This window comes from Dermacentor andersoni, chromosome 2, assembly GCF_023375885.2.
Source record: "Dermacentor andersoni chromosome 2, qqDerAnde1_hic_scaffold, whole genome shotgun sequence".
Classification (NCBI taxonomy): domain Eukaryota; kingdom Metazoa; phylum Arthropoda; class Arachnida; order Ixodida; family Ixodidae; genus Dermacentor; species Dermacentor andersoni.
Window position 1 is genome coordinate 85671425 of NC_092815.1, and position 24828 is coordinate 85696252.

The 24828-nt window shown below is 45.7% G+C and overlaps 2 protein-coding genes across 2 annotated transcripts in view; one reads left to right on the forward strand and one right to left on the reverse strand.

Annotated features, from left to right (window-relative positions):
* Positions 1-13662, reverse strand: part of LOC126541702 (coiled-coil domain-containing protein 93-like) — a 30522-nt gene extending 16860 nt beyond the window's left edge. Inside the window, exons 1-8 of the mRNA XM_050188591.3 lie at positions 13528-13662; positions 13231-13332; positions 13048-13142; positions 12859-12970; positions 11629-11724; positions 10899-10973; positions 10483-10626; positions 8881-8928 (exon numbers count right to left, since the gene is read on the reverse strand). Of these exons, the coding sequence (XP_050044548.1) occupies positions 8881-8928; positions 10483-10626; positions 10899-10973; positions 11629-11724; positions 12859-12970; positions 13048-13142; positions 13231-13332; positions 13528-13548 (693 nt within the window). The 5' untranslated portion in view covers positions 13549-13662. The remainder of the gene's footprint in view (positions 1-8880; positions 8929-10482; positions 10627-10898; positions 10974-11628; positions 11725-12858; positions 12971-13047; positions 13143-13230; positions 13333-13527) is intronic.
* A 395-nt stretch (positions 13663-14057) lies between these two features.
* On the forward strand, positions 14058-22205 carry LOC126541707 (insulin-induced gene 1 protein-like). Its single transcript, XM_050188599.3, has 5 exons — positions 14058-14678; positions 15093-15214; positions 16197-16363; positions 18348-18447; positions 19754-22205. The coding sequence occupies exons 1-5, from the start codon at positions 14495-14497 to the stop codon at positions 19799-19801; spliced, it is 621 nt and encodes a 206-aa protein (XP_050044556.1). The 5' UTR covers positions 14058-14494; the 3' UTR covers positions 19802-22205.
* Positions 22206-24828: the final 2623 nt, after the last annotated feature.

A 24828-nucleotide genomic window follows, 5' to 3' on the forward strand; every position in this document is an offset into this window, starting at 1 on the left:
CTGCCTGTTCTATCGAAAGTATTTGAAGGGGCCATAAATATAAGACTAGAAAAATTCTTTGCGAAATATGGGGTAATAAGTGACATGCAGTTCGGATTTCAAAAAGGAAAATCTACCGAGGACGCACTTCTCAGTATCAAGCATGATATTATACATAACTTTGAGCACAGGCTTTACACGCTAGGACTGTTTGTAGACCTACGAAAAGCTTTTGACTCAGTGTGTCATGATGTGCTATTAATTAAACTAAAAAGATACGGTGTTCGCGGCGTCGTCCTTAAACTGATAGAGAGTTACTTAAGCAATAGGCTTCAATATGTAAGTGTCCACCAAGGAACGACTACAAAAATAGTAATTAAACAAGGTGTTCCTCAAGGCTCTATTCTTGGACCGCTATTATTCTTAGTCTATATTAATGATCTCTGTAGCATCTATAATTCCCCTAAACTAATAATGTACGCAGATGACACGAATATTTTCTTCACTGCACGTACCCTTACAGAGCTTCAGGAGATTGTTAATAAGTATATGGAGTCACTTTCTGACTGGCTACATGCCAACAGGTTACAGTTGAATACTAATAAAACCAAATATATTATATTCGCTCCGATTAACAAACCAATGAAGAATGATATTCATATTACCTTTCGGGGCACTCCGTTAAAACAAGAGGTTAAGCAAAAATTTCTGGGAGTATGGTTCCAAGAAAATTTGTCTTGGAACACCCACATTGATAATCTTGCTTTGGAGCTCAGTAGATCGCTCGGCTGCTTGTATAGAATAAGCTCACTTATACCTTTGTGGCTTAAAGTTTCTCTTTATTATACTCTCTTTTATTCCAGACTTTCCTACTGTATTTTGGTTTGGGGTACAACCTCTAGTAGAAACTACCTCCGAATACTAAAGTTTCAGAAGCGTGTACTTCGCCTACTCGAAAGATATGCAGGACACCCACAAGACTTGCCAACAGGTCCACTGTTTGTAAAGTATTCTCTGCTAAGAGCTGATGAAATTTATTGCTTCAAGTTATTGCAGTATGTACAAAAACATAAACTACACGCATTTAGCAATCCCGCTGAAACACACACGCTCGCCCTTCGAAGGCAAGAGCGCAGAAAGCCTCGAACACGCACGAATTATGGAAAACAACATTTAAATTACCAAATTCCGGTGCTTCTAAATAAACTTCCAGATGATGTCGACCTCAACAAATCGATTAAGAAAAAAACATTCAAAACAATGGTTATCGAGAAAGAAATTCGCTACCAGTGACATCTCATTTAAAACCATATGTAGCGTTTGTCTGTAAAACAGTGCTCTTTTACTGTGTGTTGGATGTCGCCTTTTTTCTCTTTTTTCATATGTTCGCTACGATGATTGACATTTTGCATTTGCGTTCATATGTTTTTTTTTTTTTTTTTTTTCCCGTTCTGTCACATCTATGACAAGAAATCTGTTTTATATATTTGTGTGCAGTGATATGAACTAGATCCTCTATGACATAGAACTGTGTAGAGTGTAACTACAAATGTGTGTGCTGTTTTTCTCAAATCTCTTTTGTAATATTGTCGAAACTGTATGCGGAGGGAGGGCCTCGTCAGGCTAGTAGCCTTTAGCTCTCCCTTCGCTTTTTCCTTGTATTGGAAAGAAACCAATAAACAAACAAACAAACAAACAAACAAAGATGGACTCTATTGCACCAGCTGTATTGAACACTAAAGAAAGGTAACAATACTCAAGACAACTAAGTTCATCCTCATTGTAACGAAGACTTATTCAACATGAAAATACCTGCTTTATATCCAATATTCATTATACGCATGAATTCATTACACACTGACACTGGTGAGAAAATATTTTGATTCTTTATATTTATATCCGATAATTCATTATATCCTTGTTCATCATGTCGAGATCCAACAGTAGTACGAGTGGGCAATGTTTCACATGACTGTTGTGTCAAAATGTAGCTTCGATGCAGAGGAATTTACCCTATACTGACTGGATGATTGAATACCAAATACGTTTTATATGAAAATTTCCCCATAATGATGTTGGAAGTACGGGTGATTGATTGACGGGGTTTAACAACTAAGAGCAATGCAGATGCTTATAGCTGTGGACTCTGAATTAATTTTGAGCAAGACAAGTTCTTTTACAGTAAAACCTCATTAAACCGTACCCGCTTAAACAGTATTTTCGTTTTAAAAGTAGTAAAGTCAAATCCCCGACTCAGCGGCCATTGAACATAATCGAGTTTTGTATCCGCTGTTACGTTTCGCCTACAACGCGCGGTATAGCCGGCGCGGATGCAACGGACGCCGGAGCTTCGTTCAAAGCGGCGGACATTTTGGCCCGTTCGGAGCTCCCGCAGTCTCCCCGCCAAGTGCGTCCAGGCGTGTTTCAGTGCCACGTGTCTTCGTGTGTGCGTGTGTGTGTGTGTGCCCACGCTTGTCAAAGCGCGGCAGCCGGGGAGAGGAGCTCCCCAAGTGTGAAGCGAGGAGGTCTGACAGGCGCCAGCTTGGCGATGCGTCACTACACTCGTCTCAACGTGTCTCTCAGTCTGTCCGTACCCGCCTTCACGTGGTCTCGTCACGAGGCCTTCCTTCTTGCCCTCAACTGCGAAAGTATAAAAGCAGCTGCCCCCGGACGCCAAGAGAGGCTCCGATTTCTTCTGTCGAGTTACGTGCTCTCCCGTCTCTCACTTCGGTCGACCTGACCGCCCGCTCTTTTGCGATGTTAGAATAAACAAGTTGTTCTGTTACCAGTCGACTCATGCTTTGCCGGGACCTTCGGATGCTTCCAGTTGTGCCCCAGGCCGCCAGGCCAACGCTACCCTCGGGGCTTGCGACCCATTTGCAATAACGGGCGTCAGCATTGAGATTCCAACAGCTCGTGCCAGCGGTGCGATTACAACAACTGGCTGGTAGCGGTGAGATCGCGACAACGGAGGCCAGCAGCGAAGATATGCGGTTGACTGTATGCTGAGCAGCACAACGACCATCCGGGAGCAGTGCAACGAGCCCTGTGTGATGACTGGTTGCCTGCAGCGGAACGACTGCGCTGAATTCTTGGCTGCGAGGTTTGGTGAGTGCGGGACTTTCTTCTTCTGAGTTTTGCCAGGCTTTTGTTAGTGTCAGAAACAGAGCTGGAAATTGTGGTTGTCGTTGCTGCCGGGTTAGTTTGCGGCAAGACAATAGTAGGCAGTAGAGAAAGCAGCATTCAGAGCAGCCATGGATTTGAAGTCGTTGCGCAAACCGAAATTGCTGGAGCTTGCAAGAGAGTTGGGTCTGGATGTCTCAGACAAACTCAGAAAACCAGAACTGCTAAGGGCTATTCTTGAGTTAGAAGCTGAGGATGACGAGCTGTCGGAATGCCTTGAGACCATTGAGGAGAGGGAGACGGCAAAAAGACAGGAGCGCGAACGTACAGAACAGAAAGAGAAAGATGAGCGCGAACGAAAAGAACAAAAAGAGAAAGAAAAAGAAGAGCGCGACCGTCAACACGCTTTGGAAATGAAGCGTCTCGAGGTAGAGATGGAACGCGCTCGTAATGGAAGTCAGGCACACGGTGCAGGAGAACGAGTATTGTTCAAAATGACTGACCTGATGCGGCCGTTTAAGCTTGGAGAGGACATTGGTTTGTTCCTGGTTAACTTTGAGCGAACGTGCGAGAAGCAGGGGTTCTCTCGGGAAACGTGGCCACAGCGCTTGCTCACTTTGTTACCCGGCGAGGCGGCCGACGTAGTCGCTCGCTTGAATAGAGAAGAGGCAGAGGATTTCGACAAAGTGAAATCGAGTCTGCTAAAAAAGTACAGGCTGTCAGCGGAGGCGTTCCGTCGGAAGTTTCGGGAAAATGAGAAAGGTAAAAGTGAGTCATATACAGAGTTTGCCTACAGGCTTATGTCAAACATGCAGGAGTGGCTCAAAGAAGAGAAAGCGTTGGGTGATCACGAGAAAGTTCTGCAGTGTTTCGGGCTGGAACAGTTTTATAGTCGGTTACCTGAGAACGTGCGGTACTGGGTCTTGGATAGGCCAGACGTTAGTACGGTGGCTAGAGCCGCTGAGCTAGCCGAAGAGTTTGTGACGCGTCGGGCTCGCGGAGCTAAGGACGGTCAAAAGGGTGAATTTGGCTCCAAGTTTGAGAGGCCGAAGTTCACGCCCATGAGAGAAAAGGGGGACAGACGTAGTGCGGATGCGAGTGAAAGCAGTCCGACCGAACGTAAGGAGACGGCGGCAGCCGAAGCCGAACGCAGAAAGCGGTTCGAGGCGAGGCAAGCGCGCGTGTGTTATACGTGTCAGAAGCCGGGTCACTTTTCGGCGCAGTGTCCAGAAACAAAAACAAAAGTCGTGTTTTTGTCGTTATGCAGCACTGACGAGAACATGAAGCTTCTCGAGCCTTACATGCGAGACCTCCTCGTAAACGGGAAAGAGTGCCGAGTGCTTCGCGATTCCGCAGCTACGATGGATGTAGTTCACCCCTCTTACGTAGAACCCGATATGTTCACGGGCGAGTGCGCATGGATCAAGCAAGCCGTGGAAGCTCATAGCGTGTGTCTGCCCGTAGCAAAAGTGCTTATTGAAGGACCTTTCGGAGCGCTTGAGACGGAGGCCGCAGTGTCATCTATGCTGCCCCCCCAGTACCCGTACCTATTTTCGAACAGGTCCGATCACCTCCTGCGCGAGAAGGGGCTTTTGTTTGGTGAGGCTAGCGTTCAGGCCTTAACCAGATCGAAGGTTCGGGAGCTCGCTGCAAAGGCGGTAGTTGCGGGGCCGACGTTGTCGAACGATGAGAAAGGGTCAGAGGAGCAGCAAGCTGATATTCAGAGCACGCCCGAACTGAATAAAATTGAGGCTGTAGCGTTAAAGGCACCAGATACTGGAGAGGAAATGCCCGACACTGGAAAGTTAGAAGAGCTATCTGCAGATTTGCTCATCGCGCCTACGTCAGACGGACTTAATAGGTTGCTAAAAGTCAGCCGGCCGGCTTTGATCGCCGAGCAAAAGAAGGATGGCAGCCTAGAAAACATACGCTGCATTGTCAAGGAAGGTATCGCCAAGAAAAATGCTCGCTTTGTGGAAAGAGGTGGGGTCCTGTACCGGAAGTATCTAGACCGCAGAGGAGTGGAGTTCGATCAGCTGATCGTGCCTCAATGCTATCGTCAGGATCTGTTGCGCTTGTCGCATGGGGGTTCGTGGTCTGGACACCTAGGAGTTAAGAAAACTAAGGACCGTCTCTTGCAAGAGTACTATTGGCCAGGGTGTTTTCGGGACGCAGACCACTTTGTGAAGACCTGTGACACCTGTCAGCGGGTGGGCAAACCAGGGGACAAATCGAGGGCGCCGTTGAAGTTGGTACCTATCATTACGGAGCCTTTTAGACTGCTCGTTATTGATACAGTGGGACCTCTGCCAGTAACAACCACGGGGTACAGACACATTTTGACTGTGATCTGCCCAGCGACAAAGTTCCCTGAAGCAGTACCGCTTAAGGAACTCAGCTCAGTTGAGATAGTCAATGCACTACTGTCCATATTTGCGCGAGTTGGTTTTCCTGCAGAAATCCAATCAGATCAGGGCACAGTGTTTACTAGCGCTATGACGACGACTTTTCTCGAAAGGTGTGGGGTAAAGCTGTTACACAGCTCGGTGTACCACCCACAGTCGAATTCCGTTGAGAAGCTCCACTCCGTCATGAAGCGCGTGTTGAGAGCATTGTGGTTTGAACAACAAACTGACTGGGAGCTGTGTCTGCCTGGGGTGACGTTGGCATTAAAGACCGCGCCGCATGCGGCTACGGGGTTTTCGCCAGCAGAGCTAGTGTACGGTCGCTCGCTGCGATCTCCGCTTCGCATGCTTCGAGACGGATCACTGCCCTCTCCAAAGGCTGCAGACTATCTCTTCCACAAATGGCCGCCTCCTGCGCTGGAGCCTCGCTTTGCAACAACATTCCTTTGAGGTGCGTTACAAAAAGGGGAGTCTCAACGGTAACGCCGATGGCTTAAGTCGAAGCCCCTAACGTGGGAATCAGCCTCAAAATTGTTTGTTACTGATGTTTTTCTTCCTGAGGCAGGATTTTTAACATATTGCTTTTGTGTAGTGTTTCAAAGTGATGATGTGCTTTCTAGTGCAATTTTCCGATTTGTGGACGCGTTCTGAGTGCTGCTAAACTACTGTAAGGAACTAGGCAGTAGTATAAAAGGGGAAAGAGCCTGGCAGGGCTTAGTGAGGGTTGTGCCGTGCTTGCTGACTGAGCGGTTGAGTTTCGGCGTAGTTCTAACGCTTGCCGGGAACGAGAACAAAAATGTCAACTCTCCCGAAGTCACTTTGCAGTGTCCTGGGTGAACCTGAACGAGAGAACGAGGCCTTCTCTGTGCGCTGCGCTCAAGAAACGCCGAAGGACGCCCGACTTCGGTTATGAGCATCATCGAGCGACATCCCTCCGGACAGCGGATGCAGTCCCCTGACCATCGGGATCTCCTTCCCCCGGCGGGGCGGTCTGTTACGTTTCGCCTACAACGCGCGGTATAGCCGGCGCGGATGCAACGGACGCCGGAGCTTCGTTCAAAGCGGCGGACATTTTGGCCCGTTCGGAGCTCCCGCAGTCTCCCCGCCAAGCGCGTCCAGGCGTGTTTCAGTGCCACGTGTCTTCGTGTGTGTGTGTGTGTGTGTGTGCCCACGCTTGTCAAAGCGCGGCAGCCGGGGAGAGGAGCTCCCCAAGTGTGAAGCGAGGAGGTCTGACAGGCGCCAGCTTGGCGATGCGTCACTACACTCGTCTCAACGTGTCTCTCAGTCTGTCCGTACCCGCCGTCACGTGGTCTCGTCACGAGGCCTTCCTTCTTGCCCTCAACTGCGAAAGTATAAGAGCAGCTGCCCCCGGACGCCAAGAGAGGCTCCGATTTCTTCTGTCGAGTTACGTGCTCTCCCGTCTCTCACTTTGGTCGACCTGACCGCCCGCTCTTTTGCGATGTTAGAATAAACAAGTTGTTCTGTTACCAGTCGACTCATGCTTTGCCGGGACCTTCGGATGCTTCCAGTTGTGCCCCAGGCCGCCAGGCCAACGCTACCCTCGGGGCTTGCGACCCATTTGCAATAACGGGCGTCAGCATTGAGATTCCAACAGCTCGTGCCAGCGGTGCGATTACAACACCGCATAAACCGTACCAGCTTATTGCGTACGTATCGGTTAACACGTAATGTTTCCACATTTTGTCGTGCAAACACGGCTGTGCGTCGTCTCCATCAGGTGGCCCGGCAAAGCAATAAGACTCAGAGGTCAGCACAATGGCCTCCAAGCGCCCTGTGCATTTACGTGTGAAGCCACATCAACATAATTTCGGCGCTGTGCCAGAGAGCGTTGAGGCGTTGTGCAAGCGGGAGCTCGCATCATGCCGAAACTCGGATAAAAAAGACGCCGGGTACTTAGCATAGAAGAAGAATGATACATCACTCGTGCTATCGAACATGAAGCAAAAAGTCAGCGCTGTCACGCAACATGGGTCTACTGTTGACTACGGTGTGTGGCATTTAAAACGCGAAGAAGTTGCTCGGCAGCACTGCTGCGACTGCGAAGAGATGTCGCCTACGAGGTCTGACTTTTTGCCATTGTTGCCTCTGTTATAGCCAAAGTGTCGCCTAGTGACAGTGATAAGGACGATACGGGAAGCGACAGCACGGGCGATTCAGCCTTGACAGTGGCAGAAGCTGCGCGTTACGTTAGCCTCATGAATGCAATCGTCGCGACGAGAACAGCACCCTGCAATGAAGAGGTGCCCCACAACTTCTGCAACGCTACTGCGCCTGTGCATGGAGATTATTCAATGCCAACGAGGAATCTGCCATGCGAGTGTTTGCCAAGAAGAGGGCGCTGGCTGAAAAGCTGGCTTACAGCTTCAGCAAGTTTGAGCCCACTGTTGTCGCTGCTAGGCCGCCGCAGCATCAAATGAAAATAACACGTTTGCCGCGCGAAGTAAATAAATACTGCATGTTTTTTCCCCTTTCATCACACTCTCTCCGAGTTCCGTTTTTGACAGGTAAGTGGGTGATCTCATGCTATTTCTGTTAAGGAGTACTACCGTTTAGTACGTATTTTTGCCGAGCTCCGGCCAACTACCGTTTAACAAGGTTTCACTGTAACACCTTCACTGCGGCAGCACTTTTAGAAGTTTCATATAATGTTCTTGATGCCCAGCAGTGGGTCACTTGTCATATTCCTCTGGTGTGTCATGACCAATTGATGAGACACCCGGAAGTTGTGCTCCTTTAAAAGCCTCTCAAGGCGCAGAGAGATGGTGCCACTACACATTAGATTAAAAGCAACAAGAATTTTTCCTTTCCACTGATTTCCAACAAAGGTGTTGCTTGCACACTGCAAGAGAGCCTGGCAGAGTCGCACGGAGGGTATAACTGCTGTGATCCGCCATGATCTACGTCACAGGGAACGTGTTAATGTGCAGCCAAGGTGCGGTACACAGGCACTTTTGCATTCTGCCCCTATAGGAAAGCATCTGCCATGACAACGAATTAAAAAATTTAAATTAAATTCTGAGGTGTTAAGTGTCAAAAGAACAATCTGATTATAAAACGCGCCTTGTGGGGAGGCTACGGATTAATTTTGACCACCCGGGGTTCTTTAACGTGCCCCCAATGCACGGCACATGGGCATTTTTGCATTTCACCACCATTGAAATGTGGCCACCGCGCCCGGAATTCGATCCCACAATCTCATGCTTCACAGCGCAACACCACAGCCGCTAAGCCACTAAGGTGATGGTGGGTACAACAAGGAATCGCACCCACGACCTCATGGTCAGCAGCAGATTGCTAAGGCCACTAAGGCATTGGGACATTACAGACATTTGCATGCCTGACGAGCACTCACCTCTGCAGAAGCAAGAGGAGCCATGTTGCTCAGAATCACCTCCGATTCCTGCAAAACCATAATGATTGAGTTTTATAAACGAACACGTTAAACATACTGAAATTCACACAAGTTCACTCCTGCCTTTTGGTTGTCTATAGCAAAGAGAAACAAGACCGCTGTCAAAAATTTTTTCTGGCCTTTACTAATGAAGAACGCATGCTTTGACATCTTAAAGCATGCAAGGGTTTATTTGCTCTTGGTGGACATGGACTGCTGTTTCAGAAAGTGGTCATATCAATATTGAGCTTGAAGGGTATGTTAATTTTATTTTTGTCTCATTATTTGTTTGAATTAGAAAATAACGCAAGGCTAGATGTGCAAGCAAGGCTGGATGTGTAATTATGCAAATATCAGACAAAGTGTAATGTAATGAGTTTTGGGGATGAATACCTTGCAACGAGCGTTATCATTGGGACTTCAGCTAAATGAACATGACTACATTATTGCCTTGTTTCAATTCCATGATTGCTACATATCTCTTTATGTAAATAATTAAAAATACAGTGAAATTTTGTTTACTTGAGAGGGAGGGAGGCTGCCACCCTAAAAGAGGGGCAGGTGCAGTCAACCAAAGGGAATAGTGCGGCCGCGGCCGAAGTAGAGGCGCCACACGCCGCGAAGACGTCATGGCCGCGTCACGGTAACGCCTCCCTAACAGGGGAAGGCTAACCGTTCTGCAGGCGTTCACAACAAAGTTTCTTCACTCACTCACTCACTCACTCACTCACTCACTTAAAAGGGCCCTGAACTACTTTTTATCGAAGTGGAGAAAGGCATTTGAAGTGAAAATACGCTATTTCAGAAATATTCTGTTGCAAAAAGTACTTCAATGCATTCAGCAAAAGTGGATTTATTGGCAATCAAACACGGCCTCCACTATGCTACCATTCCTTTTTCAATGCCTTGCACTGCGAAGGCTACGGCGTAGTGGGGCGTGCCCACAATGCTCCGCCTTCTAAATGTCACTGTGGTGCACAGCTGAAATTTCATTTTGGATGTTAACGTAGATGCCACGACTTCCGCCTTTGGTGCCTACGGTGTGCTAAACGTAAGCCAAACACGGTTGTTCTCAGCGGGCCGCAGTGCGCTTAGCCAGTAGACTCGTGGTGGCACCCCGCAGCAGCTGTGGTATCTATGCCGTGTAGCCGACCTGACCGCAACTTGATGTCGGCTATCGGCCAATAATAGCCATCTAAGGAAATGACGAAATAGTGCGTCGGATGATGAAATAGTGTGCCTAGAAGAAAGTGAGGACAGGGCCTTCTTTTTAAAAGAGAGCATTTGAGAGAAAGGTGACTTCAAGATCCGCTTGCAAGCTCCATGCACCACGTGCAACAGCAAAACTTGGCTGAGATGTTTACAGCAGCGTATGCTGCCGACGGACTATGTTATTTCACCATGCCCGACAGGTGGTTCAGGGCCCCTTTAACTGGACAATGCTATTTTTTCTTAACAATTTACGCCTCCCTTTTCAAGTAATCCACCTGCAGTGGTGAAACCGCACTACTTGTCACCAAGCAAAAAAAAGAATAAATGTGTCATGGTATATTTCATACACACCTGCTGGGACTGGTCGCCCTCAGGCCCTTTCATTCGATGCGCAACAGAGCCGTACTCAAGTAAAGTGGCCTGAACCTGGGCAGCTTCTGTCTTCAGTGTGTGCCGAGCATGGTGGCGGTAGCGACGTCGTGGGCGGTACCGCTCCTTTAAAACAATATTTCAAAAAACAGTAAGTAACAAGGACAAATTATTGCATTACCCTGCATCAGATGCGCTGTGCAATATGGCCCAAAACCTTTACAAGATGTTATGAAGACGTGAACAAAATAGGTAGTTTGGCTTCTTCTCGAAGAACACAACCATTGCTATCCACCACTGCTTTCACAGAAAAAAGAAAGTGCAAAGTTCCTCAAACAAGTTTTCGTGCAGGCGCAATCAGCTGATTAGACACCCTGCAGCTGAGAGCACAAACTTACCTGTAGAATACCATATGCATTCGAAAAGGCCGCGGCAGACTGCACCCTGCCAGATGTATCCTTGCCAGATGTATCCTTGCAGAAAAAAAAAAAAAGAATGAAGCTATTAGGCCTCACATGAATATGTGGGACAATAGCAAAGCAAGCAGATTTTCCCGACACCAAGACAGGATGGCAGGAGGTATGATGTAGTGGAGAAATATAGGCTAGCAGTTACAGACAGATGTTCCATCAGCACAAATTGAAACATGAACAGGTCAAAATAAAGCAAAGCAAGCATACTTGTATGACCAGCGCAAAGCTACAATGCAGCATTTTGCAAACAAGAGCACCTCTGAGACAGCAGCCTATGAACATGCACAATATATCCCACAAGAATCAAGGTAACCAAGACTACACTTTGTATCAATTCCCATTCCATTTTCCTTTCCTTTCTTCTTCTAATATGTCACATGAATTGGCTGATCTTGTGTTAATTAATGGCTGCATGACAGTGTCTAGTGACAGAGTAAAAATAATGGAAACTGACACAAATCGATCACATAATACGACCCTTTATTACTTTAGCTAGTACTAATCTACTTGTGGCAACATGCCCTAGTGTGCCCTAGTGGCACTGTGAGAGACAGTACATTTGCCAGCTTCAATCACCAGGCCAAACCTGAGCCTGCTGCTGCAACCCAAGACCACCACCACAAGTTTTGATAGGCAGGAGGAGCAATGTACTTACGACAGAGCCATGAGTCTTATTGAACAGGTAGACAGCATACTCGCGGTGAATGTCCTCAGTTTCTGCCTTTGTTTCAATGGCCTTTTTCACAAGCCACTAAAGGCAGAGAAATGGAGGAAGAGAAGGTGCATATTTCAGATTACAAGAATGCACACTTGTGTACGGAAGACGAGGAAAGTTGTTAACAGCATCATTTTGTGTGGCTTCTTTCGCAGATGTGTAGTACTTTCTGCAAAAGCTCATGGCATGCAGGTGACATTAAAAAATCCAATTTCCTTCAAAGCCGGAGCATGTAGCTTGGAATTCTAAGTCACAGCCTGAGTTCATGCAGGTAGGCAATGCAGTGTATATATGTGTGTGTGTGTGTGCTTTCCCATTCCACTGATGCTGCAAAAAGTTCATTTTTCTTGCATCCTCTCACATACCGAAATCCTTTACCACTATTAGTGATTTGCATTACATTTTGCAGAGACCAGTGAAGGCACTGAAATTTTGAAGCTTTGCAATGGTTAATGTGCTGCGAGTTGCTGAGTGGTTTATTCAAAGCAATGTGCCAGTGCAGCAGGCACTCAATGATGATAAATTAACTTACGGGGCAAGATGATATATGGGTATGCATGTCGTACGAGCTGAATGAAATATGTGCATGGTACTCCCTAGTTTTCAATTTACATACTTAGGATGCGTCTCAAACCACAAGTGCAGCATATACATAAGTGGTTTCATAAGTGGGTCAGATGTGCACGGCTCAAATTAACATAGCAAGAAAAAGAGGGAGTTCTATGGTTAATATGCATGTCCAATTATATTTTCCCACTATAAACAGCTTGGCAGTGTACCTCCCAGGACTACAATTTCAATGAAAATGAAGACTCTCAATGACTGATTGTTTAGCAATGTGTTTGTATTTTTGTACCACACGCGTTCAGTTTGAGAAACTTTTTAATTGCTCTACATTGCATACTTCTCACTTTTTCCCTGTGTGCACGACAGGTGATGTGCATGCAGTGTGCGCGATCGTCGCTACATAATGCTGAAATGCAAACGGGTGAATTTTGTGCAGCTGATATTTGGCGATTGGCCGGGCACACTAGATTAATCTAGCTGTGATGGCTGGTTGCAATATGAACAGCCGTCATATCCCATCTTCCCGGCGACTTGTGCCTACAGCTCTCGCTGCTACATATAGCAATGAAAAGCACACAAGTTTATCATATTACAACAACTCACTTGAATCACGGGAAATATATGATCGAAGTCCGAGCCCTGTATCTGATGGGGTTCGATCCTATGCGGACATTTCATCCGAAGCAGCACTCGCACAATCTTCTCGGTCAGTGATCTGTCAAAGACAAAGTGTACCTATGACAGGAGTCGAGAATCATCATGTTACCAAACTATTAAAAGAGCTTCACCTACATCTTTTGACCGATGCTGAGGTTCTCATTAAATGGAAGGTCGACATCGATGTCCACAGCGCAGACTTCTATGGCCCATGCCATGCCACCGACAATCTACAGACACGCAGTGAATGAGTAGCTGAAGGGCAGTACGGTTGGAAAAACACAACAACGGGCGCTTGAATGAAGAACAGTTTATTACCTTATCGAAAGACGATATTCCTTTAATTCGAGCACGAAAGTAACCGGCCGCAACAAGCAGCTCGCTAATTTCTTGCATCTTGTCGTTTTGATCGCCTTGAGTCTGCATTGAACAAGAACCAAAATAACGACGAAGGCAATCGTTTGGTGCATTTGCTTTATTTGCAAGCACATCAATGTTAAACATATTGGAACAAAGAATAGCAAGCCACTGCAAACTAACCACATGAAGTGATTAGGTTAACCAAAACGAAATTATTGACAGAATTATTTCGACTAAGCATCAAGCTCTGGTTACCTTCACGAGTGCAGAATCCATGGTGTGCAACGGATGAACAGGGCGTAGGAGATTTTATTTTATTATAATAACGATCTAGATTTTATAAACATGGATCAACTGGTCCGAGTCGCAAATCTCCCGGCCAATGCAAACGCCCCTCAGGGCGCCAACATCGCTTCGTATCGATAACAATGATATTTGTCGTTGAGGGCGCCACAGATTGACAAAAGAGTCGGTGAAGAAACTCGGCCTTCAGCTTGTGAGTAGTTCCAAGACAAAGGCGTACAGTCGAAACACCCAAAGGGCAAGTACTTCGTATATGACAACTCAGCACTCGATGCCAATGCTCCGCATGAATAAAAGAAAAAAAAAATAGTCGCAGGTGGACGAACGGGCCAGCGGAGCAAGGCCGGAAAACGGAACCGGCGCTGATGGTGCGACACCGAAGTCGGTCATGTGTTGGATGACCGCGCTCCCATTGGACGCGGCATCGCACGAGCATAGCCCTAAGCGCTGATTGGGCGCAGTCTATCGTCTGTTTTTGCGTTCCCTTCGTCACCAGAGGGTAAAAGTGAAACATAAACAACGATACGGCCTGAGAAACGTGCTCGTCGAGGCGTCGCCTGCGCGATAAAGACGACGTAGAGTTGCACCCGAGATCGCGCGTGCGGAGTTTCCCGGCCAAAGGTAACTGATATACTACGAACCCGCGGCCGACGACGAAGGGGCATCATCCGCGCGGCCTCTGAACGCTCGGTGCATCTCGCGCGTCGGGACTCGGCAGCCTGCTGACCCATTGTCAGGCGTGTGACTTGTCAATCGCGCCACTCGACAGAGGTGAACGCTCAGATCTGTTACGTCACCGAGATCCGGCTCCGAAGGACTTGTCTCGCGCAGCAGTGGGATGCCACATATCGTTGGAAGCGCGCAGGAGTGTCTCTGTCTTGGTGGTGTGTGAACGGCTGCGAACGTTCTTCGAACAACGATGACGGCTACGAGAAGTCTCCTGTGGAGGGTTTCGTTTCTCTTCTGCGTCGGGGTTTTCTTCAGCATGATGCTGGACTTCTTTCAAATACAGTACCGCCTCTCGGCGTTCGAGCGCAATCTCATCGGATCTGTGTTCATGTCTTCGCCGTGGTGGGTCCCCGCCATATGTGGCACAGCTGCTGGTAAGCCAATCTCCCGTTTTATTTTTATATTTTAATTCGAAGGCCCTGCGTTGCTTAACCTAGTTACCTATATCGGCAGCGCAATATGTGGTCAACTATTTGGACTAATTATTATTATGATCACATCCTGCGCGTATGCTTTACCGCAAATAAATGGTGGCAAAAATAGTTTTTCTATTCTTGGTGCACAGATGGCCCAGTAATTGCGTATTCTACGAACAAGCTCCTATTCCAATTTTGTTCGAAATTGCCATGCTTGGAGAGCCTTAGCAAAGAATATGCACAACTGTGACCACTTGATTTCAATTTGCGCAGCCGCTATTTTGTGCCTGCGCGTATTACAGCGCCTGTTATATGAACTCAGAAACTTTGCAGTGTTTACAGACTTTTACGTGTTATGAACTCTGCTTCCAGTCTCAGTGGGCTTGCTCTATCCATGCCTGGACCACAAGCTTGGCGAGGAAACTATTCCCCACCACTGGTCTGATGTCATGAAGTGCGTCGCGCTATTCGTGGGGATCAATCAAGCCAGTGCTGTATCCTTAAAGAAATGTTTGTGCATGCGTTTGCTTGCCATTTGACTGGGCTATATTGTTAGCTTGTTAGAAGTGTTCAGCTGTGCAGCATGTGCTCTTATCTGCATACATCTTGGCAAGCCTGAGTAAATGGCATATATAGCTACCGAAATTCGTGATTTAGTAGTCCATCATTGCCAACAGCTAAAGCAGGACAAGTGCGATACCTTGACATATTGTAACTTTACCTATTGACCAGGTGGAATCTTCACAGAAACAAAGCTAATATCCAAATCACTTTTATTGCCATTGAGGTCAAGCTATGCTTTAATTTAATTGGCACATTGTAATATGCAAAGCCATTTTTTATACACCAGCTGGCAGACTTCTTGGCACGTTTTACAAAAGCCTTTTTCAGTTGATGTGAACCGCCAGTGGCCTTATTTCAGAATAGTCATTCTTGGTGGTATAATTTTCATCATGTGAAAAAATGCAGTGGACAATGATTCGTTGGCTGGTACACCTGCCACCGACATTATTTTTGCATAAATGAGTGCGTTGTGTAAATGAGCCGAAAAACATACTATGTCAATGCCCCTTGCTGCTATGAGGCATCACTGTGCTTTCATATTGTCACAGGAATTAGCACAGATGTGATAAAGAAGACTCCTCCTAAGGCATGCCAGCTCTTTGAACTAGCCCACCAGCTGCTGCAATAAGGTTGCCCACTATAGTTGTGCTTCTTGGCTACAGTTAATGTTGTGGCCAAATAAATGAGTTTAAAACAAACTTTTTGTAGGATAGTTGGTGTATACTTTGGAAGCCACAACTAGGGCAAACTGAGTCATTCATACAGAAAAAATATTTAAAGGCTGGTGAAATGCAGTGGCTGAAAACAATAATGTATGAGCACAGCTTTTTAGCTTGCAACTTAGTAAAGAAGTATTGTTGCTGAGCCAAGCCTTGAGCCGCAGCTGTTCGTCCTTGACTGAGCTGTCCACAGAAAATTGAGCTGCAGAGTGACTGGCAACCTGCACTTTCTCTGGTGCTGCTGTCGGTGAGCCTCTGGTGGCTGTGCGACCGCACACAAGGCGGCTTTGGCCTCAGCATCCTCACAGCACTTGTGGCCACCTTGGTGGCCCACTTTCTTGTGTACTACAGGATTGGAAGGTAGGCTTTTTTTGGTGTTCCTTGCATGCTCCATACTACAGAGCAGGAGTAGACAGATAGATGGAGAAACATGGCATTTGTGCCTGCCAGCAGCGTGCAGAAAACTAAAAGTGTGTTTGGTTGGTCACTTGGTTATATGCATAGGGTGTATGCAATCCAAGCGAGGGACACTACTCCCCAGCCAAATGCTTTACTCATTTCAATCTTGGAGCAGTGTGCACCTGTGGCACCACTATGAACATTCAAACCAGGCTTTAACAGGTGGCAACGTCCAGCTTTGATGCATCGGTGCACAGCGAAATCCCTTTGACAAACCTGCTAGCATAAGCGTGACAGTCGTCATCGGAGCTGCTTCTCTTGACATGAACTCCGAGGCATAGCAGCAGCCCAGAGTTCCCCTGCTGTCAACAGCTGGGCCAGTATTTTGTAGCGATGCCTTTTTCATATTTCACATTCGTGGATGGCTGTGTTTGACGCTCCACCCAGGGCGGATTGTCACTTGACCACTCACGAATGCAAAAAGTGCCAAAATGCATTAGCATTGGGAAAAAGCATTGCCACAAATCATAGCCCTGGCTTCGTTTTGACACATGATGACACCATGCCACCTTCGCAGTACATAAGCAGCTCACAGTGTCAAATCTGTCAAAACAATGCTACAACAAACTGCTGGCATGAGTGGGCTGGAATACATATGCGTGCCATGTACATACTCCAGTCTGGCTGTGCCACTGGTCAGGCCTTGGTGCGACCGGGGTGGTTCACGCCACCTTGCCAGGTGCGGCTGCTGGTGTTGCATGACCCTCTCTCGTCTAGATCTTGCTTGCATTCTCACTTAGAAGTCATTTGGAGTGCTTTGAAAGACCCATTTGAACATACTTGTAGAACTCAATTTTGGCCATCTGAACATGTCTACACTGTTTAAGAGTGTTCGACAGTGACCAGCCAAATTTGCCATAGGTAGTGCCACACAGAAAAAATTCTGAAGAGAAGGGAGAGTGCATGCATTAGTGTTTGGTGGTGTAAAAATATGATGACTTCTGGCACTGTGGCTGGAAGATTGCTATGTGACAGTGTTACTAGGTGACACCAGCGTATAGCAGTGCAACATTTGCAATATTCATGGTAAGGGTTGTAACAGCACACCCAAGACAAGGACAACAGAAGGAATAAAACGACGACACAGCGCTTACCATGAATCCAACCAACTGGCCCAACTTGCCGTTCTGATGCATTTGCAATATTTACAACATTCCGACAGAGAGAGTTGCAAGTGAAACATGTCTAAGCGCAGGAAAATAATTATAATTCAGTTATTTTAATTTATTCAATAATTTTATCCTGCTGGAAGTGCCAACAGATAAAAAATAAGGCACTAAGCGAATAATGCAGCTGTTCTGAAGGTTATAGGGTCCACAATACTGGTGCTATTGATTGGGAAGATGTGCTGATGTTGGAAACAGCTTTCATGGAAAGCTGTTATTGCATCCTAAAATATCCCATTCAGCTGTTTTCACAGCACGATGTCCGGCGTAATTTTTTGCACGCTTTACTCGTAGCATGCGAAATAGTGAAAAGTGTTGCACAATTAGGAGCCAACGCACAGTGACAGCAGTGGTCCCAAAAGTGGTTTTAAGGAACTAACTTTGCTCATTGCCTGACTTGGAAACTGCCTGGAAGTGGAAAGCTGGCTTTCGCTGATCACAGGCTGCATGTTTCATGTGACGACCACAGTCCATGCGGTTGACCAGGCATGGTCAGCTGGTTGCCTAGTCGGGCAGTGAACGAAGTTAGCTGGTTCAAATTACCTTTGGGGCCACTGTTCTCACAACATACGGTTGCATAAACACGCAGCACTTATCATATTTTGGGCATTACGATCAAAGAGCAAAAAAAAAGTACTACAATTTGCTTAGTAAAATTATGAAAGACGCTATCAAGCTTGAAATATTGTGTGTGTTTTTTCCTCTTCTCATTTTTTAAGGTGTTCTGAGAAAGACCTGGCTTTCGTAAGATCCTGGCTTCCTTGTGTGTTCTTCTCGGGAGGCATTACAGTCGGGAACATTGGGCGGCTGCTTGCACTGGTAAGGACACTGGGCTTGCTTAAATTTTTAGACAGAACAAAAACGTCTGCATAGGTGTGGGAAATGCCTACAAGAGTGAGCTGTGCTAGTTAGCTTCCTGTTCTTCACTGATTCACTTCACTGTTCCTGATTTTCACTTGAGTGGTTTCATTTTTGTTCACATTTTGTAATTGTGCCGCAGATAAAGTGAAATTTAATTCCTAGTGTCGCACTGACCATATTTAGTTTTCCTGCTGATACTTCTACCTTAAAGTATTCAAGTTGGTTACATTGAGAACAGGGCACAGAACTGTACATCAGCCCTGAAAGCAAAGCTGAAACTTTACGTGCCAAGAATGCAGGATGTCATTTTCTTTGTTATATTTGCTTACATTCTTGAATTCAAGAAGTCTGGCACTTATGGGTGCTACTAAACGACTTAAACGTACTTTCATGGAAATGATAACACTTAATTTGTGATAGTTGGCCATACAGTGCAGAGAACCTAGATTTCATATTTTAGTGTTGCTACTTTGTACACCATTCCGGAGCATATTACCTACGCAGTTTACAAGCAATGAATGCAAGTTCCTTGTATAAAAGTCCATTTTAGACTTTGCAAAAATTTCAGAAATCATCAGTATTGCACATTTTTATGTCATTTGCAACTATGGTTACAGTCACCGCAAAAGTTGCTCCGGCAATTAAATACATTTGGCTACAGTAGGATGACTGCCATTATCATTGCGTTCAGAGTTTAATTTCAGAAGAGCTGTGTCAGTCGGCTTTACTTCTGTCACTTTATATACATCTCTGCCTTTTATATTACTGTAGAGTTCATCATTAGCAATATAGTTGTGTATCAAGATGAATATACAAGGATATTGGCACTTGCACTAGTACCTACATCAAATAATGAATGCAGACGCTATGGTGGCTCAATTGTTATTGTGTTCTGCAGCTAAGCGAGAGATGACAGGTTTGTTGCCCAGCTGCCACGGCCACAATTTGATAGGGGTGATGTCCAGAAATCTTGGGTACTTTGATTTAGGCCTACATTAGAGAACCCTAAGTGCTCAAAATTAATTTGAAACCTTCAGCTATGGCATCTGTAATAACCCCAGATTTGCCTTGAGACTTAAACCCCATGAAACGATCAATTCATCAGTTTATCAATACCGCTGCATGTGAAGTTGCTGGCCTGGCATTTCGCTAGCAGCATGGCAGGAGACTTGGCCTAGTGACCAGCTGAAATACCTATGGCTCCTTTTTGCATTCTTGTCACATCTTTTAGCTGTTCTTAGAGTGGGGCACTTTGCTTCTGCAGGGAGAGACATCTGATGAACCTCTTGCCTCCAAGAAACACCAAGAATGAAGCACACTGTGTCATTTCTTGGGACAACTCTTTTCGTACCTTGCCAAGGGTCTGCAGTGAAGCACGTGGCACCAGCTTGGTTGGCTGATTGAGGAGTAAGCTTCTTGTGAAACCAGCACTGAGTGAGCAGCTAGCACTACTCAAGTACTTCTACGAGCAGCACTACCGCCAAACTGTGTGCGTCTGTAGGCTTCATGAAAAAAAAAAAAAGAAGACGTGTATCTGTGATGCTGACTTTTTACAGACTGTGTGCGATCGTCGTCATCGGTCGGAGACTGCCTTCACTTTTTCCGACCTGTGTGAACAAACTAAGCCATGTTGAGCTGCACTATGTATTGCGTTCTCTGGAGTCTTGGAATCGCGCTATTTTGCTTGTGGAGGCTTGTTCTGCTACCTATTTTTGTGTGCTTGTGTATGCAGTGACCAAAGGGATTGTTTGGGGCAATGTCCTTGCATCTGTACTTATTTTTGTTTTGCGTTATTGTTTTGCACAGAGTGCATCTGTGGTGAGGTATTGATTGTGGCAAGTTAGGTGCACGAAATGTGTATTATTTAAGCGTCCTGTGCACTCGCATGAGTTGATCTGAAGCTATGTAGGCGCATGTAAAAATTTTGTTACTGGCTACAGGAAAGCCTGGCTAATAGCTGACATTTGTCTGCTAATAACCAGAAACCTAGCATTTCAAAGATTGTCTTTTCATTCAACGTCTTCTAGATAAGTATAGTGTTTCCTTTGATCTAATGGCATTTGTATGTAGGCCGCATTTGGTGTGTGACCCAGATTTTAATAAGCATTGGCATAGCCTGACAGCTTTTAAACCTTCTCACTCGTGTTGCTTACGTTGAGAAGGCTTGTTCTGGTATCATACAAAGAACTTGCAGTAGTATTTCACTGCCTCTTGTCACCTGGAACCAACAGCTGCACTTGGTGCACTGGAGGACGAAGCAAAGATGCCCGACTACGGTAGTGAGTCTAGTTAGGCAGAAGTGAAGAAGGAACAAATCTGTTGCAGCACTCCAAAAGTAAGTCTGGGAACAAATTAAGGTTTTTGGTTGTTTCAAACATGTATTGTTGCCCTTGGTACTACTTTAGAATGAGATTATGATTTTTGGCAAGGAACTCTGCACAGTAAAAAAAATCTCCTTGACAGGGTTTGTAGCAGCCCAAGTTCCATTTTTCAAGTCTTGAACACTTAAGTTTCACGAAGTGCTTAAGAATACTGAAATTTGATCTTCAGCTGAGCTTAGTGGATCTTTTTTTGTTAGTGCAGTTCAGAAGCCCAGTCCATTAATCTGTTTCGGCATTGTGGTGTGCATTGCTGGTTTGCTCACTAAACTGTTATCGTGTATAGTACTTCTCCCTTTCTTCTTTCTTTTTTTTTTCCCCTGTTGTGCATTTGTTAAAAGGATTTTGCTTGTTCAATGTAGTGTTGTTCTAGAAGGTGCTTTGTTGGAACCTTGGAAATTCTTAAAAATGCTGAATTTATTTTCTCTCAGAAACTGCTTTAAACCCTGCCTTTGGTATTCGATCAGTTTACCTACATCATCGCTCCTTTTTCTGCCAGACTTTTGACGTGACAGCATTTCCATGACTGGAAGCCATAATCCTCAATAGTATAGCAATATGTTTGTCCAGGCATGTATAAATGTGCAATTATGGACAATGTTCAGTCGCTTCAAGCATGCACACTATGTTCTCTTGAAACATTTGCACAGAATAAGTAAGCAATACATTTATATGTATATATATATATATTTGCTGAAGTCATATGTCGGATCATTGTACAGTTTGTCTTCTGCCTCTGTGTAGTATTTATCATGTTGTGTGTATCATAGTTGCTTTTTTTTTCTCTCTAGCATTTCTTGCACTAGAAAGCACCCCTGTACATAGAAACAACGGAATATATATGTGCAACCCTACATTCTATACAAGGTCTGTTAACATTGTCTAGAATGCAGTGTGGAAGCTTTGAATTTCACCTCCTAGGTGATGAAGCGAAGTTTCAACTCTCCATGAACAAATACTAGTATTCTAAAATAGCCTGTTAGATGTGAGAGGTGTGCTATAGCAAATATGACAGTCACTCAGAGTTTGTCACCTGTTCACTCACTCCTACATCGCTTGCAGCACATTAATGCTGACCAACTCTATTAAACTCGTCACATTATTTATGTGTTCTTCATCTGTACAGCCGTGCGTCTCCTTGTTCAAATTTCAGTGGAAGAGGAACAGATTTAGTATATGACGAATTTCATCCTTGGCAGTTGAGTGACGAATCTCTCTATCTTGTGCCATATATTGAACACGTATTAGTGTTTGTTGCTGTTCCTCTACCAATGTGAACTCCAGTGAATGCAATATGCGAAGGCCTACGGTGGTCTAATAAAGTTTGCGTACCTGCTTCCCATTGATTCAGTCATGTTCATAGGTGCATGCTTTAAAAAAAGGCCATATATTTTGTACTGGCATCTTGTAGCCTGCCCATTGCTTTTCAGTGATGCTCGTATTCCATGCCAGATGACAAAGTGGATGTACAGTGAGAGATACCGAACAGCACAACCTCCTTATCAAGCTTGTAGACCTTTTCAACGAGAGCTGCCTGTGTAATGACGGCACATATAAATACCTGAAAAATATGCGTATTTTCTAGCTTAAGTGTGCAAAACACTCCAACAATAAGCATAATCAAAGGAACAAAGCCTTTTCAGCAATAGGTGGGAAACACCAGGCACAAAACTGGAAGTGAGCTTCACCCCAAGCCACCTATAGTTTCGTTTGGAGTTACTTGCAGATGGCTATCATCTCATGTGAACCACAGGTGTACATTACATATGCTTTACGTCACCTGAGAGACACCAGTGCAGCCAGAGATCTTTCATCAGTCTCTCTGCTCTACATGTGCTTTCAGAAGAAAGCAATGCTTTACCAAACTTATTCCTCCTCGTCGTGTGTTCCTGCTCTAAAACAACAAATTATGCTTGCTGATTGTCATTCAGCATTGGCCGAAAGCATTTAGACAGAATGCTTGTGCTCCACACCGAGAGAGAGAGAGAAAACATTTATTCGGACCATAGAGGTGGTTGCTCTTGAGGTCGAGTGGGTGGTGTCCTCATTCCAGGACTCCACTGGCCATGGCTGCTCAACGTACTTGCTGGACGAGAGCTTGTCCCACCAGGGTATCGCCGGTCAGCTATACCTCCCACCGCTCAAATGACTACATATGTTCTGGTCTTGGACGACACTTCTAAAATTTTTTTGCTCATGACATGATATGCCCAGACCACAAATAGTGTCTCCTATATTGCCACATACATTCAGCACCTAAGTTCACATGATCTTGTTGCTGGCAGAAGACAATTGAAAGGGACATTATAACCAATAAAGCAGAATTGCCCATTCAAGGTCGTCATCTTGGGATTCCCATGAGAGCATGGTGCAGCTGTCTGAAATATTTGTCTTGGTAACCAGTCGATTGATGCCTTAGTAACAATGACAATGTTCGCTCAAATAATGTAAGCACTATTTAATTTCCATATTTGGAGTTTTCAGTAATGTAGGATACTTATGAAACCTATTATTTGTCGACAATAGCACATTCAGAAAAAAAATATCTTTGTGATAGGATCGTTTACAATTTTTGTTAGGTCAAATTTCATAGAAGTGGCGGCTATCGTAATAGTAACGGAGGGGTCTATTGCAAAGCTAGGGTCATGCAGCTTCAGGATAAAAAAACAACGCGGCTGAAGGAGTTTCGGTGGCAGCACGTGATTCATTTTTACTAATGTATATAGCGCTTCCTTGCATACCGCTCTTGGCAGTGACGTAGCCACTTTTTTTTTCATTTTTTGAGGAGGGTGGGAGGGGGGACACGCACTCGACCGGAAACGGGGAGGGAGGAAGAGGATTACGCAGAAATGTGTGTGCGGGGGGTGGGGCTCTGGCTGCACGTGCCCGGCGTGCCACCCGTGGCTACGCCACTGGCTCTTGCTACGGCCGTACTAGAGCTCGAATGCGGTAGAAGGAAGCACGAGCAAGGCCGTTCTGCAGTTCGATTAATCGCTTCGAGGTGGCGCCACTTGACAACAGATGCGTGCAACTATTTTTCCATGATAGTCCATAGCGAAAAACGACGCGGCTTTTCGAACACAATGTTGAGAGCGCCGAGGCGCTGTGGTATGATGAATGATGCATTGAGGCGAAACGGTTCGGCCGATCGCCTTTTCGCTCCTCTCCGCACGCCTCTGCCATATGTCGACGCAGCTATGCTCTCCACCAGTGCGAGGGCGCGCATAATCGTTCGCTTCTAATGCATTTATTATGTGTGACCGCTGCTAAAGCAGGCCATCTACGGAATAAGAGATATCGAAGTGAGTTATTGTGACGCAAGCCACAGAATATAAGTATGCAGAACGGCGTCAGAGCCTTTGCCGAGTATGAAAGAATAATGGACTCCGCGACAGCCCTTGGCTGCGCGTGCGCCGTGGTATACGTTCATTCACCACCCATTCCGCGGTTGAAACGATTAGGACCGTTTTTAACTAACGCTTGAGAATTAGAAGAAAGTTCCTCAACGGCTGAGCAATATTTCCCCTCACTGCCCGTGAATTGAGGCACCCGCAGAGGAGTACACGGACTGGTAAATCAGTTCCTAGTTGGCGAAACGGTGTCGATCGTTCCTTTTCGTAAGTTGTAATGATCTAGTACACTGTAATTATAATATATATCGTCGACGAGGAAGGAAGGTACTTGCCTTCTTTAAGGCAAGCAAATTCGGAGTGCACTGTAATTAACTCTCGACACGCCGTACGAGCTGCAGTGCCTGCGGCAGTCGATCGTAAACCGGCCACAAGGTGAGATAATTGTTACTAAACTGACCAATGAGCATGTAGCTTAACTGCTGTTCGCTGCGTGCGTATGTCGATCGTGTAGCTTCCGGAAATTGCTCTCAGGTCGCCACGCCTTTTTTTTTTTTTTTTCCTCTTTCTGTTATCATTTTTCAACTTTGATAGCAAGGCCTGCTGTGTGC